Here is a 14601-nt window from a genome sequence, read left to right on the forward strand (position 1 = left end):
GGATAGAAGATAAAAAAGAGAACGAAACCAGGAAACTTATTTAATTAAGAAAGAGTTGAATCATTAATGCACGTTTATCTATAATAGAAGTTAAGATGAAACATTGACAAGAAGAGAAAGTTTTTATATATAAGTAGAAAAAATTATTAACTTCTAAAGTATAAAAATATTTTCTATATAAGATCCAAATAAATATAACATATTACTTATGTATTCATTTGATAGATTAAGTGAAAAATGTTTGTGAAAAGTATTGTGATTGAAATATTGTTTTATGTTATTTGTTCAGTATACTGTGTTCATCATAATAGTACTACAGAATTGAGTGAACGAAAATATTGTTGTTTTGATAATATTGATAAAAACATTGAAAATCCTTGTAATTTAAAAAATTTCAATTGTACATCGATGATAATTTCACAGGATATACTTGATGATGTATCTTGCTGTTCATCTTACGCTGAAAGTGAGTATACAGTAAACAATATATATATTTCAATATGTCAATATGTTCTTACATATTATATATAAAATATAAGATGATTTTTGATAAAGATGATTGTTTTTAAAACAACAAATTTCATGTTATTATTATATTTTATTATAGTTATTATTTATTAGCTTAACGGATTAATGCAAATTATTAAAATATAATATTTTCTTATAATATAAATGGTTATTTAATATTACAATTATAAAATACTTTGACCATTTTCTAAAAAAAATTGTTAAGTATTTAATGACTTATGAATAGAAGTACACAATAATATATTTTATAATTGTCAATATAAATTATAATATTTTATAAATTGTCACTACAAGAGAATGATTTATTATTACAATTTTCAATCTGATCACACGATTATCGTTATTAAATAAAAATATGATTTATTATTTCTTTCAGGAATATAATTATTTCAATACAACACTATACAATCGCATATATTTTTAATAATGTGAAAACTGTGAACTTTTATACTATAAAAATGAATAAATAATATAAAAATATAATATAAAAAAAATTTAATATAAAATACAGATAAGAGTCTATATTATATTAATAGTATACTATATTATAAATGCTGAATATTCAGTAGTATATAAGTATTTAATTAATATATTAAAAATATATAATGAATAATGATCACAAATATTTAAATTTAATTATTTCTCACAAAGAGAATGTACGTATATGTTTAAAATAATTTGAATAATTATTCTAAAATCAAGAAACTTATCATCATATAAAAAAAAAAATTTCTTTTGAAAAATTTGAAATTTAAAATCCATTATAACTTTTTTGAAAAGCTATATTAAATTTTCCTTTTCTATATGATTTTATAATCAAAATAAATAAATATATATATATATGTATAATAATTATTCAAATGATAATATTTTAATAATTTATTTTAATAATTTATTTTAATAATTAGAAATAGATTACTTTAATAGTTAATTTTAGATTACAAATATTGTCCAAAATTTCTAAAATGTTGTGATGATTATTGATTAATGATTATGATAATAATTTTAATAATTTTAATAATGATCAAAGTTTAATCGATTACAATTCTAATATCGATGAAAGAAAAAGAAACTAAAAGGATACTATATTTCAGATTTTACATCCGAAGTAATAAACAAATTGAAACAAATAAAAATCAAGCAAGAACATGAAAATACCAACGCAAAAATATATGCAAGATACTTCTATTGCATTTCTAATGAACAAATTACTCAAACTTGGAATTGTAATGAGAATAACTATGTTAAAAATTCCTCTATCGAACTGTTTAAAAATAATACAATGTGTTGTGACAGTATATTTTCCTCTTTGAATTTTTGGGGTGCCAATATAGTGATTTTTGCAAACATTATTTACATTATTCCTTATTTTATAGTCGTACTTATTTATTATATTATTCCGAATGTAGGAACGCGAGCTTATCACAAAGCTGTCATATCTTATAATATTATACAAATTATCTTAAATATAATTATAATTGCGATAGGTACATGTGTCCTATGTCATATCTCTATCCATTCCAATCTTTACGTAATTTTGGGTTTGATACTCATGTTCCTTACCATATCCTCGACATCTTGGCTTTTCGTCATTTGCATTGACATGACATTGGTAATCACGCGATTCCGTTCTACATTACCGACCGATACGAATCAGCAGCAAGAAAGAAAGAAATTTTTAATCTATGCTATTTGTACTTGGACTAGTTCGTTGTTACCGACAGTTTTGGCTTGCGTCGCCGATTTGACAACGTTGCTTCCAATATCTTCACCTATCAGGCCGAATTTCCAACGATTTAACGATGGTATAAATTTAACTGCTATTCTTTATGTAACAATATTTCCAGCTCTAACTTGTTTTGCGAATACCATACTTTTTTTGTACACCTTTTATAAAATGATTTTGATACGAAAGTCAACATCTTTTGCGACTGAAAACAATTATATAACAAAAATCAATGAGGCAAAAAAGCAATATATTGTTTATCTCAAATTATATCTCTTGATGGATTCACCCTGGATCACCAGCGGTCTTGCTGCTGCTTTTAATGAACTATGGATATTAAAATTTTTTCGAATGATCCAACCTATGCTCATGTTATTGGTAATTTTACCTCCAGGAACGATATCAAAACTTTTCAAGTGCAATTATAAACTTCCTAAATGAAATTAAATGAATGAGGATAAAGAAAAATGGGAAAATGTTTCTTCTTATTGTCTATTTATTTATTCTTCTCTGTCTATTTATTCTTTTATTTTTTAAAATCAGATTAAATATTAAATTGAATATTAATATTTTGATTGTTTGTCTATGAAGATTATAGGAGAATTCATGAATAAAAAAAGACTAAACGGAAGTAACATTATAAATAATTTAAAATCTATTATCATAAATTTTGGATATGATATAAAACTGAAATGAAACATCTTTTATCAAAATATTTCAATTATCCGATTTCAATTATTTAATGATCAATATAAAATAAAATTTAAATTAATATATTTAAAAATATTTGGAAAACATATTTGGAGCATAATGAATAATGAAAAATTATTAATTTATTTTTTATAATTTATTATATTTGTATATAAATATATGTAAATATATGTATGTAAATATATGTATGTAAATATATGTATGTAAATATATGTTTATTGTTATATTGTTTATATGTTATATTATATATATGTATTCTTTTACTAATTTTTTTTTCTAATAAATATCAATATTTGAAAATTTCTATATTTTTCAATATTCACAAATTTATTTTTTCTAACCGAATTTATCCGAAAAACTAATTATTATTTAGAAGATTTTATTTTTTAATTAGTTTAAATAATCGATGTTTATATATATATATATATGTATCGATGAACTATAAATTATATTCTATAAATATAATATAATTATATCATAAATAATAAATAAAATAATTTTCAAAATTTTTTTCTTATTATTTTAAAGTTATAATATAAATATTTCCTAGCAAATTAATGTTTTCTTTTTTTTTTAATCTTTAATTTGATCTTTTTAATATTAATCATTATTTAATCAATTTAATAATTTTAAATGTTTCATTAATATTCACAAGTATTTTTGAATAATACTTTTTGTAATATCAATAATCAAAATTAATAACATTGCTATAACTAATAGATAAAAAAATATTCGAAAAAGAATAATTATTGTTCTTTTTGCATCTTTTTATCTGTTTACTAAGAAATTAATATAATATGTAGAGTTTATATAGAATTTTTAATTTCTAACATATTAATTTTAAAAATATATTAGAAATAATATACAAGATATATTATATATTACTGATTAATATATTTGTTGGACAATGATGAATCAATATATTAGAAATCAATATACATTGAATCAATATACTAGAAATTGAAACAAACACAAAACACAAAAAGTTGATTTATTGAGAATATCTGTGAAAATTTTTTTATTAGCAAACAATTAAAATTTTAATAAAATGTTAATAAAACAAAAAATAAAATAAGATATATCTATATATATTTCTTTATTTCGCACATATAATGATCCAAAAGATGATATACAAAAATATTAAGATTTATTTATTAAGTCATAAACAATTAAATAAAGTTAAATAAAATAAAATTAACCGAAGTTAAACAAAGCGATATAGAGATAAAATAAGACAGCTCTATTTCTGTCATACTATCATCTAGATTTATTTTTCGAATATTATTTCGTTTGAAAGATATTTGAGATCTGTTTCCCCAAATATTCTTAGAAAAAAATATTATCGTTAAAAATTTTTTTAAAAAAATTGTTTTTACAAAATAAATGAAACAATTGGATTTTTTTTATAATATAATTGTAATACATTTTAAAAAGTTTATTGAAAAAATAAGATAAATAAATCTCATCAAACTGTTAAGTACTATGTTAAGTTCTATTTGACAATATAATTATTAATATAATTATAAATATGATTATATAGAATTTATATATATTCTATATATTCTATATACATAGATTATATAGAATTTATATATATTCTATATATTCTATATACATAGAATTATTAATGATTATATACAATAAAAAATATAATAAATATTATTATATTATTTACTAATATTCAATATTTGAACGTTGAGCCATTAATAGACTCGCATCTTATTCGAAGTTATCGTTCTTTTATATCCACAAAAGAAAATCCCCACTCTTGCGTTAACCAAAAAAACTGCCGCTCTTGAACAGCTGTCTGGAATCGAAAGAACGTTGCTTGCAATCATTGAACTGCGCATGCGTATGTGATACATAGGGTAATACGAACTAGCATTACAGAGAGGAGACATGCAATGACATTATTGCAAAAATTTTAATATTTCAGAGATTAATATAAATAATTTTCTTTCATTTTGAAATTAAGAATAAAAGTTACTTCAATAATTTATAATTCAAACTATACAAAATATAAATATAAACAAACGGCTTAAATTATATGAAGAGAAAATCAACTATAATAGTTACAAATAAATATTATTTACAATTATTTTAAATAAAGTTATTACTTAAAACATCATTCAAAATTTTAACTAATTACTTTTTTAATGCCAACTTCTGGCAATGGATTGTTCATCTGTGCATGGCAGATCGAATTGTAGTAAATATGATAGAGTTACGCAAATTGAGAGCTCGATGTCACGCGATTCCTTGAAGCACTGCTAGGGTTACGTGACCCATATGAAGGAAACGCGCGAACAGTACACCGTCAATGTGATCCATCTCCACTGTGCCCGCAGATTTCGTAGCTCAATGTCGCAACAATACCAATTATTGGCTCACATTAGTATCAACTGACCTGCGATCTTGCGTATATGAAGAGTATCAAAAGTATTCTATTACTTGTTCGGCGATCTAGTCATCTTATTGTAATTAGGACGGCATAATTCGATATTTTATTGTAGATTGTATTTTTCATCGATTTTCGTCACAATACTTGTTGAGGTAGATTTTTAGATTTGCAAAGTTTGTATATGAACAAATATTTATTTGTGAAAACTTACTTAGAAATTTTCAAAATCTAAAATGTTTATTTTTTCTTTCTGAAAAGTTATTTTGACAAAAATTTGACAATTTTATGACAAGAAAATTTTAACAAATTTTTATTTAAAGTTTTTTGAACTTGTAATCAGTCAATAGTAATAGCTATTTTTTTTGGATTATGAAAAATTTAATTTTTATGTAAATTATTTGTCTATCTTAGTTTTGAAAGATAAAAATAGCAATAGATAAATTATCGAATATGATGATAAATGACTAAAATAAAAATATATGTTATATTTTTAAAAAATTTACAGAAAATGGGAAAAATATTCATTATAATAATGAAAATAGCAATTATAACCAATCCACTCTACTTTAAAAATAACAAATATAATGAAAAATTACAGATAAAGATGGATACAAAATTCATTATTTTTCAGTCAGTAGTATGTGTCAATTTTTCACAAGATATAAAAATAATATTTTTTTTAATAAAATTAAATGATTAATATGTTGTAAGAGTTTAAATAACATATATTCTTTTTTATTTCTTTATCACTGTTCATTATTTTTTTTATGCAAATTTAAAATTTTAATAAAATTCTAATGAAAATTTGTATATAAAAAGCACAATGAATTTTATTAAATAATTCTATAATTAATATTATTTTAAAAATACAATTGCAAAGAATTATTTACTAACCTTTTATACAAAATTAAATTGTTATTGTAATTTACAAAGAAAAATTGATTAAATAATATATCTAAACAAAGAATTGTTAAGAGAATTAGGAGAAACAGTTCTTACATAATTCTTATCTATAATAATGCTTAACCGATATAGTAAAAAAAAAATAATAAAAAAAATTGAATAATTTAAATCATTACAATAATAGTTAAAATATATATACCATTATAACAATTTCAACCACATTTAAATATAAATCTTAAATATAAATAGAAATCGTAATAAACCAGATTTAAATATAATATGACTATATATAAATAGTAATAGTGATATTAGTATTTATATATAATGTAGTAATGTAAAATATATAAGTAATGGTAAGATATATTTTACTTAATTCTTTTAATTGACAACAACAAATTATTTGTAATCTATTGCAAATTGTTTAAGTGACAAAGTCTTTAAAATATAAATTACAAAAATTAAAATTAGATTTAAATCTAATCCAATTGAAAAAACAAAATTATTGAAAAAAAAATGATTTTAAAAAATGAATTTAAGTTTTTAAAACGATATTTTTTTATGACTCTATTATGTAATTTCTTTTCCATAAAATATTTTGAATAATTTTGCTTGGAAATATTTTTTACAATAAAATAATAAAATATTAAAAAATGAAAAACATTTTATTTCATAACAAAATTATATTTAAAAAACGAAAAAATATTGAAATTTAAGTGTCGAGTTCTCAAAGAGAAGTTATGCTGATAAAAAAATTTTTTTTAATAGAAAATAATTCATTATTTTCTATTTAATCGTACAGTTTCATGAAAAATAATTGATTTTGATAATATTACTTGTTATCAAGTTAAACATATGAAAATTGAATTTTGTAAATGAAATTAATTCTTTAAAAATGCAAAACATAAATATAATATAATATATTATGAACATACATGAAATCTCACACAAAAATTAATTAATATGTGTGTATAATAATATATATTATATAATATAAGTATAATATATAATAAATAAATAATAAAGTATATACAATATACATGTATATAACATAAATAAACATAAATGATATCTAAATCTTAAAATAATAGAAGCCACATATCAAAAATATTCAAATATTCGAAAAATATGAAATCCTCAATTTTCAATTATTTTTAGAAAATAAAGATATTAAAAATTTGTTTTATTATTTGTTTTCATAAATCAAATTTTATAAAAAAGAAGTAAATATGAGCTATAGAAAAGGTTTTATATATATTGAAACATATATTCGCAATGCATTATCGATTCAAGTGATAAATTTAAATCAATACCTTACACAAAACTGGAAATGACAGAATGATGTTATAGCCTCATTATGTATGAATCATTTAAATCATTGATTTAAACTTATCATTAAAATCGATGTCTACTGCATTGTTATATAGAAACATTATAGAAAGCTTGAAGGGTTTTAAAAAAATCACAATTCTCAAATCATAATTTGAGGATCATCAATAGTATATCATACCAATATTTGTATAATAGAATAAAATTTATTATTATTATTCATAATTATTATAATTCTTCATTATAAACATAAGAAAATCATAAAATTCCACATAATACATTTCTTCGAAACAGAAAATCTAAAAAAAAAGTGGAATTGATAGATTGAAATTTTATAACTATTTTAATTAAGAAATTTGTACGGAAAAAGAATTTTCTAATAAAAATAATATGGTCTATTACATTCAGCAAGTGAAGTTATAGCATATTCTTACGAGAATGTAAGTTAGTCGCAGTGAGGTGGTACTGGTGTCTCCGAAGAAAAGTTGAGGGCGGGGTCAACCGATACCAATTGGTATAAAATCCCCGCTAGCGAAAAGCAACGGTACCCAGTTGTTACACGGATAGTCAGAACGTCATTGACTTTTTAGTCGTCATGGATTATAAAGTAATCATACATTTCTGTTTTTTTTTCTTTATTAATTAATCCAATATAGTAATTGATTAATATTCGAATTTCAAGATATATGAGAGATTATTGCTCTATAATATTTATGATAGTGCAATTTATGAATTGATTTTTCATTATATTATATTAATATTAAAATATTAAAATATTATTATATTAATATAATTATATTAAAATATTCACTATAGTTAATAAAAATATAATTTTATTTAATATTTATTTAGCTTTTGTATACAATATATAGAAAAATTTAAAATCTTAAAAAATATTCAAATATAATTATAATTGTATAATCACTAATAAATAATAATAGTACTTGTAAACATAAAATATTTATATTACATTTATATGTTACATTTCTCCATTATTTAATTTATTAATTATTGAATTAAAAATTATAATTATTGAATTATATATTATACATTAAATAAATCTATATTTATATTAATTGCAATAATTATTTAACATATAAAAAATCAACTAATTTAATAATATTATAAAAATATACAAGATATTACAGAAACATCTGAGAAATCGATTCTATTGATATATAGAAATTTCGAATGAGATCTATTTATTAAATTATAGTCAAATTTGTATTAAATGAAGCGAAACAAAGATAAAGTAATTTTTAAATTACTAAATTGAAATTATTTACAACTTCATAAATAACCTTGACATTTTTGTATATCAAGTTTTATCTTTTTTTTTTTTGGCTTTTAAATTTCTAAAAATGTTTTATAAATATATTAACATATACATAAATTATTAATCTCTCATACAATCTTGGTATCCGAATGTTGTACACAACTATTGTACATAATTATACAGATAATTCATATTTTATAAGATTATTTAGATTATTTATCAGATATTAGATATTAGATATTTGGTTACTATTCTAACTATATATATAAACGAATATAAATTTAAATATATTTATTTAAGTACATTGTTTGATTAATTTATTTTTCATTTAGATTATTGGGTACTTGGCTACTATCCTAACTGTCACTCATGCAGGAATAATCGGACCAAGTGCAGGAATAATCACTCCCAGTGGAGCCACAGTAGCAGCAGCGCTACCACCAACTGCGGCTGTTGTCAGAACCGAAAATTTCGATCCGAATCCTCAATATAGTTTCAGTTATAGCGTGGCTGATGGTCTTACGGGTACGTATTTTTTTTACCTGGTCAAATACTTAAGAACATAATGGTTATTTATAAGCCTAAATGGAGAGTTGAAGAACTTAAGTATAAGTTGTATTCTTTGAAAATGATTTAAGTATTTCAAAAATCTTTTTATTATTAAATTATATTATAATTGACAAATCAATTCAATAATTACTTCAATAATTTTTTAAATCAATAATTTAATTGATTTATTAATTGAAATCTTAAATAAGAAAGAAATTCTTATGTAATATAAATTTTATTGATTGATTTTTATACTTTTCAATATTGAAAAAGATAAATAATAATATATAATAATAATAATAATATCTTTCCTCATTCTAACTATAAAATTAAAACTGAAAGTAATCAATTTATAAATTCTTAATATGTTAAGAATTTCATTTTAACATGATATGAATAGAAAAACAGAATATAAATTATCTTTATTTTTTTTAAATAGATTTATGAAATTATGAAATTCATGATTTTTATTAACAAAATTGATTCAATTTTTACAAATAAAAAATTACGCAAATTTTATATTCTACAATAAAAAATAATAAAAATTTTCTTTTTTATAATAATATATGTATATATCTATTATTCAAACAATTTTTACATTCATCTAAAATGATATGAATATATCATATTTAAGATTATGATTGGTATAAACATTAACATTATTCTCAAGATTTAGCTAGGCAAGCCATTGTTACATTTGTTTATTTACAGACGATTCTATAACATAAAATTAAATTATTTATAACTTAATAAATAAATCTCAATCTACATTTTTTAATAGTAATTATTATACTATATTTCGATATTTAAAATCTTTTAAAAATTTTCCATAAATATATATATTATTTATAACATTTTATAATATATATATTAAAGAATTTTGTTTTTTATTATACGAATTTATTTGAGAAAAAAACTATCTTAAATTGATTTTATAAATATTTTTCGTAAATACATATTGCAAAATAATTTTCATTCTAAATATAGTATTTACTTATTATATACTTTCTTATTATACTCTCAAGAGCAATTTTTAATAATTTTATTTTTTAATGAATTTACACTTTTATAAATAGAAATTTAAAATACATATTTAAGAAATAATGATAATAACGTTGATCAATTTATACATTGATGTTTTGAATTGAAAAAAAATATTGATTTTGTGAAATAAGTTAATTTATACATACATCCACTTTTTAAATCATACGAACTTGTTGTAAATTATACGAAGAGAGAGATTTAAGAGATTTAAAAGAGATTTTATCATTTATTTCTATTATTTTGTTGTTCGATATTTAAATTTTATAAATTATTTATTAATATATGTTATATAATTTATTATATAATTTTATATTAATATTCACAATATTTTTTGTAAAAATATGTTAAATATTTATTTCAAGAATAATTATACTATACTTTTTTTTTACTTCATATAATTTGAATGATTGAAAATATAAATTATTTTATTTTGCATTTATTTAACTATTGCATTATTTAATTTACATTGATTAAAAGAATAGTAGAATAATATAAAAAAAGAATAATATATTTTTTAAATGTAAAATATAAATTAATTTACTACTTTTTAATATTTTATTTTGTACTTAATTTGCATTGATTTCTAAAAGAATAAAATATTTTTTGAATATAAGATAACAATAACAATATCATAACATGAATTCAAAAAAAGATAATTTTTCCATTAATTTATTTAATATTATATTCATTCTATGTCTTAATTTTTTGTGAGATAAAAAGTACATTTTTAAGCTTTTCTCAATTTGATATATATAATCTTTAAAGTAAAAATTTTTATTCATTTGAAATAATAATACATTTTGATACTTATTATAATTTATTATTTATTTAAAAAAGAAAAATATATTTAAAAACTATATATATTATATAATTAAATAATTAACAATATTTATATTAACAAAAAATCAATATTTCAATAGTTAATCAATAGTGACATTATTCTATAAATGATAATTTTTAATTTGAAAACATTGACTGATTTTTATTAGTCAGAAATATGGCTAGTCATATCTATTTTAACATCCAAATCCTGATAAATCTACAAACTTAGTAAAAAATCAAAGCTAATTAAATAAAAGATATCAAATTTCATTCAATATTTTATCTCATGATTTGATATATATTTAAAATTCATTATTAGGTTCCATTTACAAGAATTAATAGAATAAAATAGAAATTCTAACCAATACTAAAGTAGGCAAAAATCTAAATATTAAAACAGATATTTCTATATTAAATATTTTTATATCAAGTAAAATTTTGATAAAATCCTCTTTTCTTAATATAATAATATAATAATATATAATATAATAATGACACGAACCGATTGAGAAACACTGAGATAGATGAAAAAAGACGAAGAATATGAGCACTTACTAACGAACTGATTTTACATAATTTAAAGGTGACAACAAAGCGCAAGAGGAAACTCGTAACGGCGACGTGGTTCAAGGTAGTTATAGCTTGATAGAACCAGATGGTTCTCGTCGAGTGGTCTCATATGCTGCCGATCCTATCAACGGCTTCAATGCTGTTGTTCAGAAAGACCCTAGCATCACGGTTAAGACTGCGATCGCTGCAACACCGGTTGCTCCTGTCGCGGCAGCCGTGCGACCTGTTGTCGCATCTCCCGTGATTGCACGACCAACATCGGTTATCGCCACAGCTGCGCCTGCTGTAGCTGTTCGTCCACAGGTATATTACGCGCGATTTTTTTTTTTTTTTTATTTATTTTGCCTCAGGGTTAGGGAAAATTGATTTTTGAAATATAGAAAGAAAAATGAATTTTGAAATATGAAAAAATAAGATATAGAGTATAGAATTTTGAAAGATATAAAAATGTAGAATAGATAGAAATATAGAAATATTTTTGAAATATAGAAATAAAGATGAAATATAATGTCTTGGTAGATTTTGATAATTTTTAAATATAAAATAAAATTTTGAATAAATTTTTATATAGTTTTTCTATAAATAGAATTCAAATAAGAGTACAAAATGAAAATGAGAAAAAAATAAAACAAAATATTTTTGTTCAAGATTTCGTTTTCAAAAAAATCAAGATTAAAAACTTTTTCAAATTGATTGATTAATTTTTGAATTATTGATAAGATTATTTTACACATGAAAATAAATAAAAAATGTAGAATAAAATTTTACTATTTAAATATTAAATATTGTTTTTAAAAAAATTGAAATTGAACATATATTGTCAAAAAGTTATATAAAATTATATGGATATAATGGACGATTTTTAAAATCCGTATTTTCGATAATTAATTTTTAAACAAAATAAAATTAAATATATAATTTTTATTTATTTTCATATGAATAATAATATAATTTCTATTGATAATTCATTCGTATTTAATTTCATTTATGATCGAAAAATTTCCAAATTTTTTCAAAAACAAAGCTTCTGGAAAAAATTTTATTTTATTTATTGTTTTCTTAAGAAATTTTTTGTAAGAAATTACTATTTCTTTCTTTACATTCAGATTTTATATAATCGTCGATCTGTTTTAGTTCTTGAGATATTTTCAAGATGGTTGCTATTATTTAAATATAAATTATATTTGTCTGTAATTTAAAGATTAAATGAAACATTATATTTCAATAATATTTGATTATGAAAATATTTCAGTTTTCTATTATTCGTTTTAACTTATTTCTTCTCTTTTAGATAAATCAGAAGTTAATATTCAGATTTATAAAATTTTCAGAATCCAAAATGGTCTTTTTTTAAATTTTTATTTATTTTGCCAAAAATTAAAATTTTAACAAATTTTGATTTCTAGAAATTCTTCAAATTCAAATTAACTATCCAATAACAATAAATTATTTTTTTGGATTACAAAAAATTTAATTTTTATACTAATTATTTTTTACTTGAGTTTCAAATTAGAATTTTAAAAATAAAATTCTTTACGTAAATTAATTTGAAATTAGAATTTCAAATTATAATTTATTTTCAAGTTTCAAGAATTCAAAATTTCATGGATTTCAAAGAATTTCAAGATTAATCCATTTCTATTCATTTCAAATTTTCTTCAATCCTGCTATTACAAATAGTTATTCGTCAAATTAAATCTATTAATTTTAATTTTTTCTCGTTTTTTTCCATAGGCTGCCCTCTTAAGTACTCCCTTATTGCGACAACCGTTGCTTGCTGGGCCAGCAGTAGCTGCGACGAACGTAGTCGCCGCTAATACAGGATTAGTAGGTCTCGGTGTTGGTCTCGGATTAAGACCAGGCTCCCTCTATGGTACGCAAGCTCTATTAGCGGGTGCTTATGGTACCGGAGGCATCGTTAAGGTTCATTAAATATCGGTATAACGATATACAATTCGGCTCTATTCAATTCGACACGGCATTACTTTATTTCTTTCAATTTTAATCTACTTTGCTCTAATATTCGCATAAATAAGAGTTATCTTCGAAAATATTGAATATTTGATTATATATGGATAATTAAATAGATTATCAATTTTTATTTTTTACTTCTTTTTATTGTTATTTTGATATGCATATATAATTCTTATAATAAAAATTTATATTATATTTAATCATCATTGATAAGATATTGATAAGAAAAACTTAATTTATTTTCGTTTCAACATTTTCATTATAATAAGAATTCCGGAACAGCTATTACATAGTCAGTTGATAGAAATATATTTATGACAAGCAATATTTTCTTATCTTAAGATTAATTATATTAAATTGGTTAATTTAATTTACTCAAAGAGCAAAGTTGAGGTCATAAGGATATATAAATACACGTAAGAAAAATTTTATATGCATTATATGCATTCTGTGACACAAATAGATGATTCCATTATCACACGACGATGCGTATTCTATAGATTATGAGTTTCGTTAACGAAGGAAATCAATTAAACTCATTAGGAGGCAAATCTTTATCTACTGCTTCTATTTACTCATTAGTTATACTCATTCGCCTATCATACTCGTAAATCTCCAAAGATTTAGAAGGGGTATACTAAATAGTTAGTTTCCAAGATTTAGAGATAATTAACGCGCTACGGTTTTTTCCATTCGAAATAAGTACTTCTTTTTTAAAGAAATATATCTGTAAAGACTTTGAATACAAAATAAACGTATTATTTAGCAAAT

At 20.7% G+C, this 14601-nt stretch overlaps 2 protein-coding genes across 2 annotated transcripts; both read left to right on the plus strand.

The window, feature by feature from the left end:
• Positions 1 to 1486: 1486 nt before the first annotated feature.
• On the plus strand, positions 1487 to 3049 carry LOC113219298 (G-protein coupled receptor Mth2-like). The gene has a single exon (XM_026445732.1). It carries the CDS (start codon positions 1811 to 1813, stop codon positions 2693 to 2695), a length of 885 nt encoding a protein of 294 aa, XP_026301517.1. The 5' UTR covers positions 1487 to 1810; the 3' UTR covers positions 2696 to 3049.
• Positions 3050 to 8138: 5089 nt separating this feature from the next.
• CPR5 (cuticular protein 5) lies at positions 8139 to 14601 on the plus strand. Its single transcript, NM_001270821.1, has 4 exons — positions 8139 to 8202; positions 9204 to 9396; positions 11870 to 12159; positions 13591 to 14601. Exons 1-4 carry the CDS (start codon positions 8191 to 8193, stop codon positions 13786 to 13788), a joined length of 693 nt encoding a protein of 230 aa, NP_001257750.1. The 5' UTR covers positions 8139 to 8190; the 3' UTR covers positions 13789 to 14601.

This window comes from Apis mellifera, linkage group LG16 (genome assembly GCF_003254395.2).
Source record: "Apis mellifera strain DH4 linkage group LG16, Amel_HAv3.1, whole genome shotgun sequence".
NCBI classification, from domain to species: Eukaryota; Metazoa; Arthropoda; class Insecta; order Hymenoptera; family Apidae; genus Apis; species Apis mellifera.

Coding starts and splice junctions, on each gene's coding strand:
- LOC113219298 (XM_026445732.1), top strand. CDS start 1,811: ATGTGTTGTGACAGTATATTTTCCTCTTTGAATTTTTGGGGTGCCAAT.
- CPR5 (NM_001270821.1), top strand. Junction 9,397..11,869: donor CGTGGCTGATGGTCTTACGG/GTACGTATTTTT, acceptor CATAATTTAAAG/GTGACAACAAAGCGCAAGAG. Junction 12,160..13,590: donor CTGTAGCTGTTCGTCCACAG/GTATATTACGCG, acceptor TTTTTTCCATAG/GCTGCCCTCTTAAGTACTCC.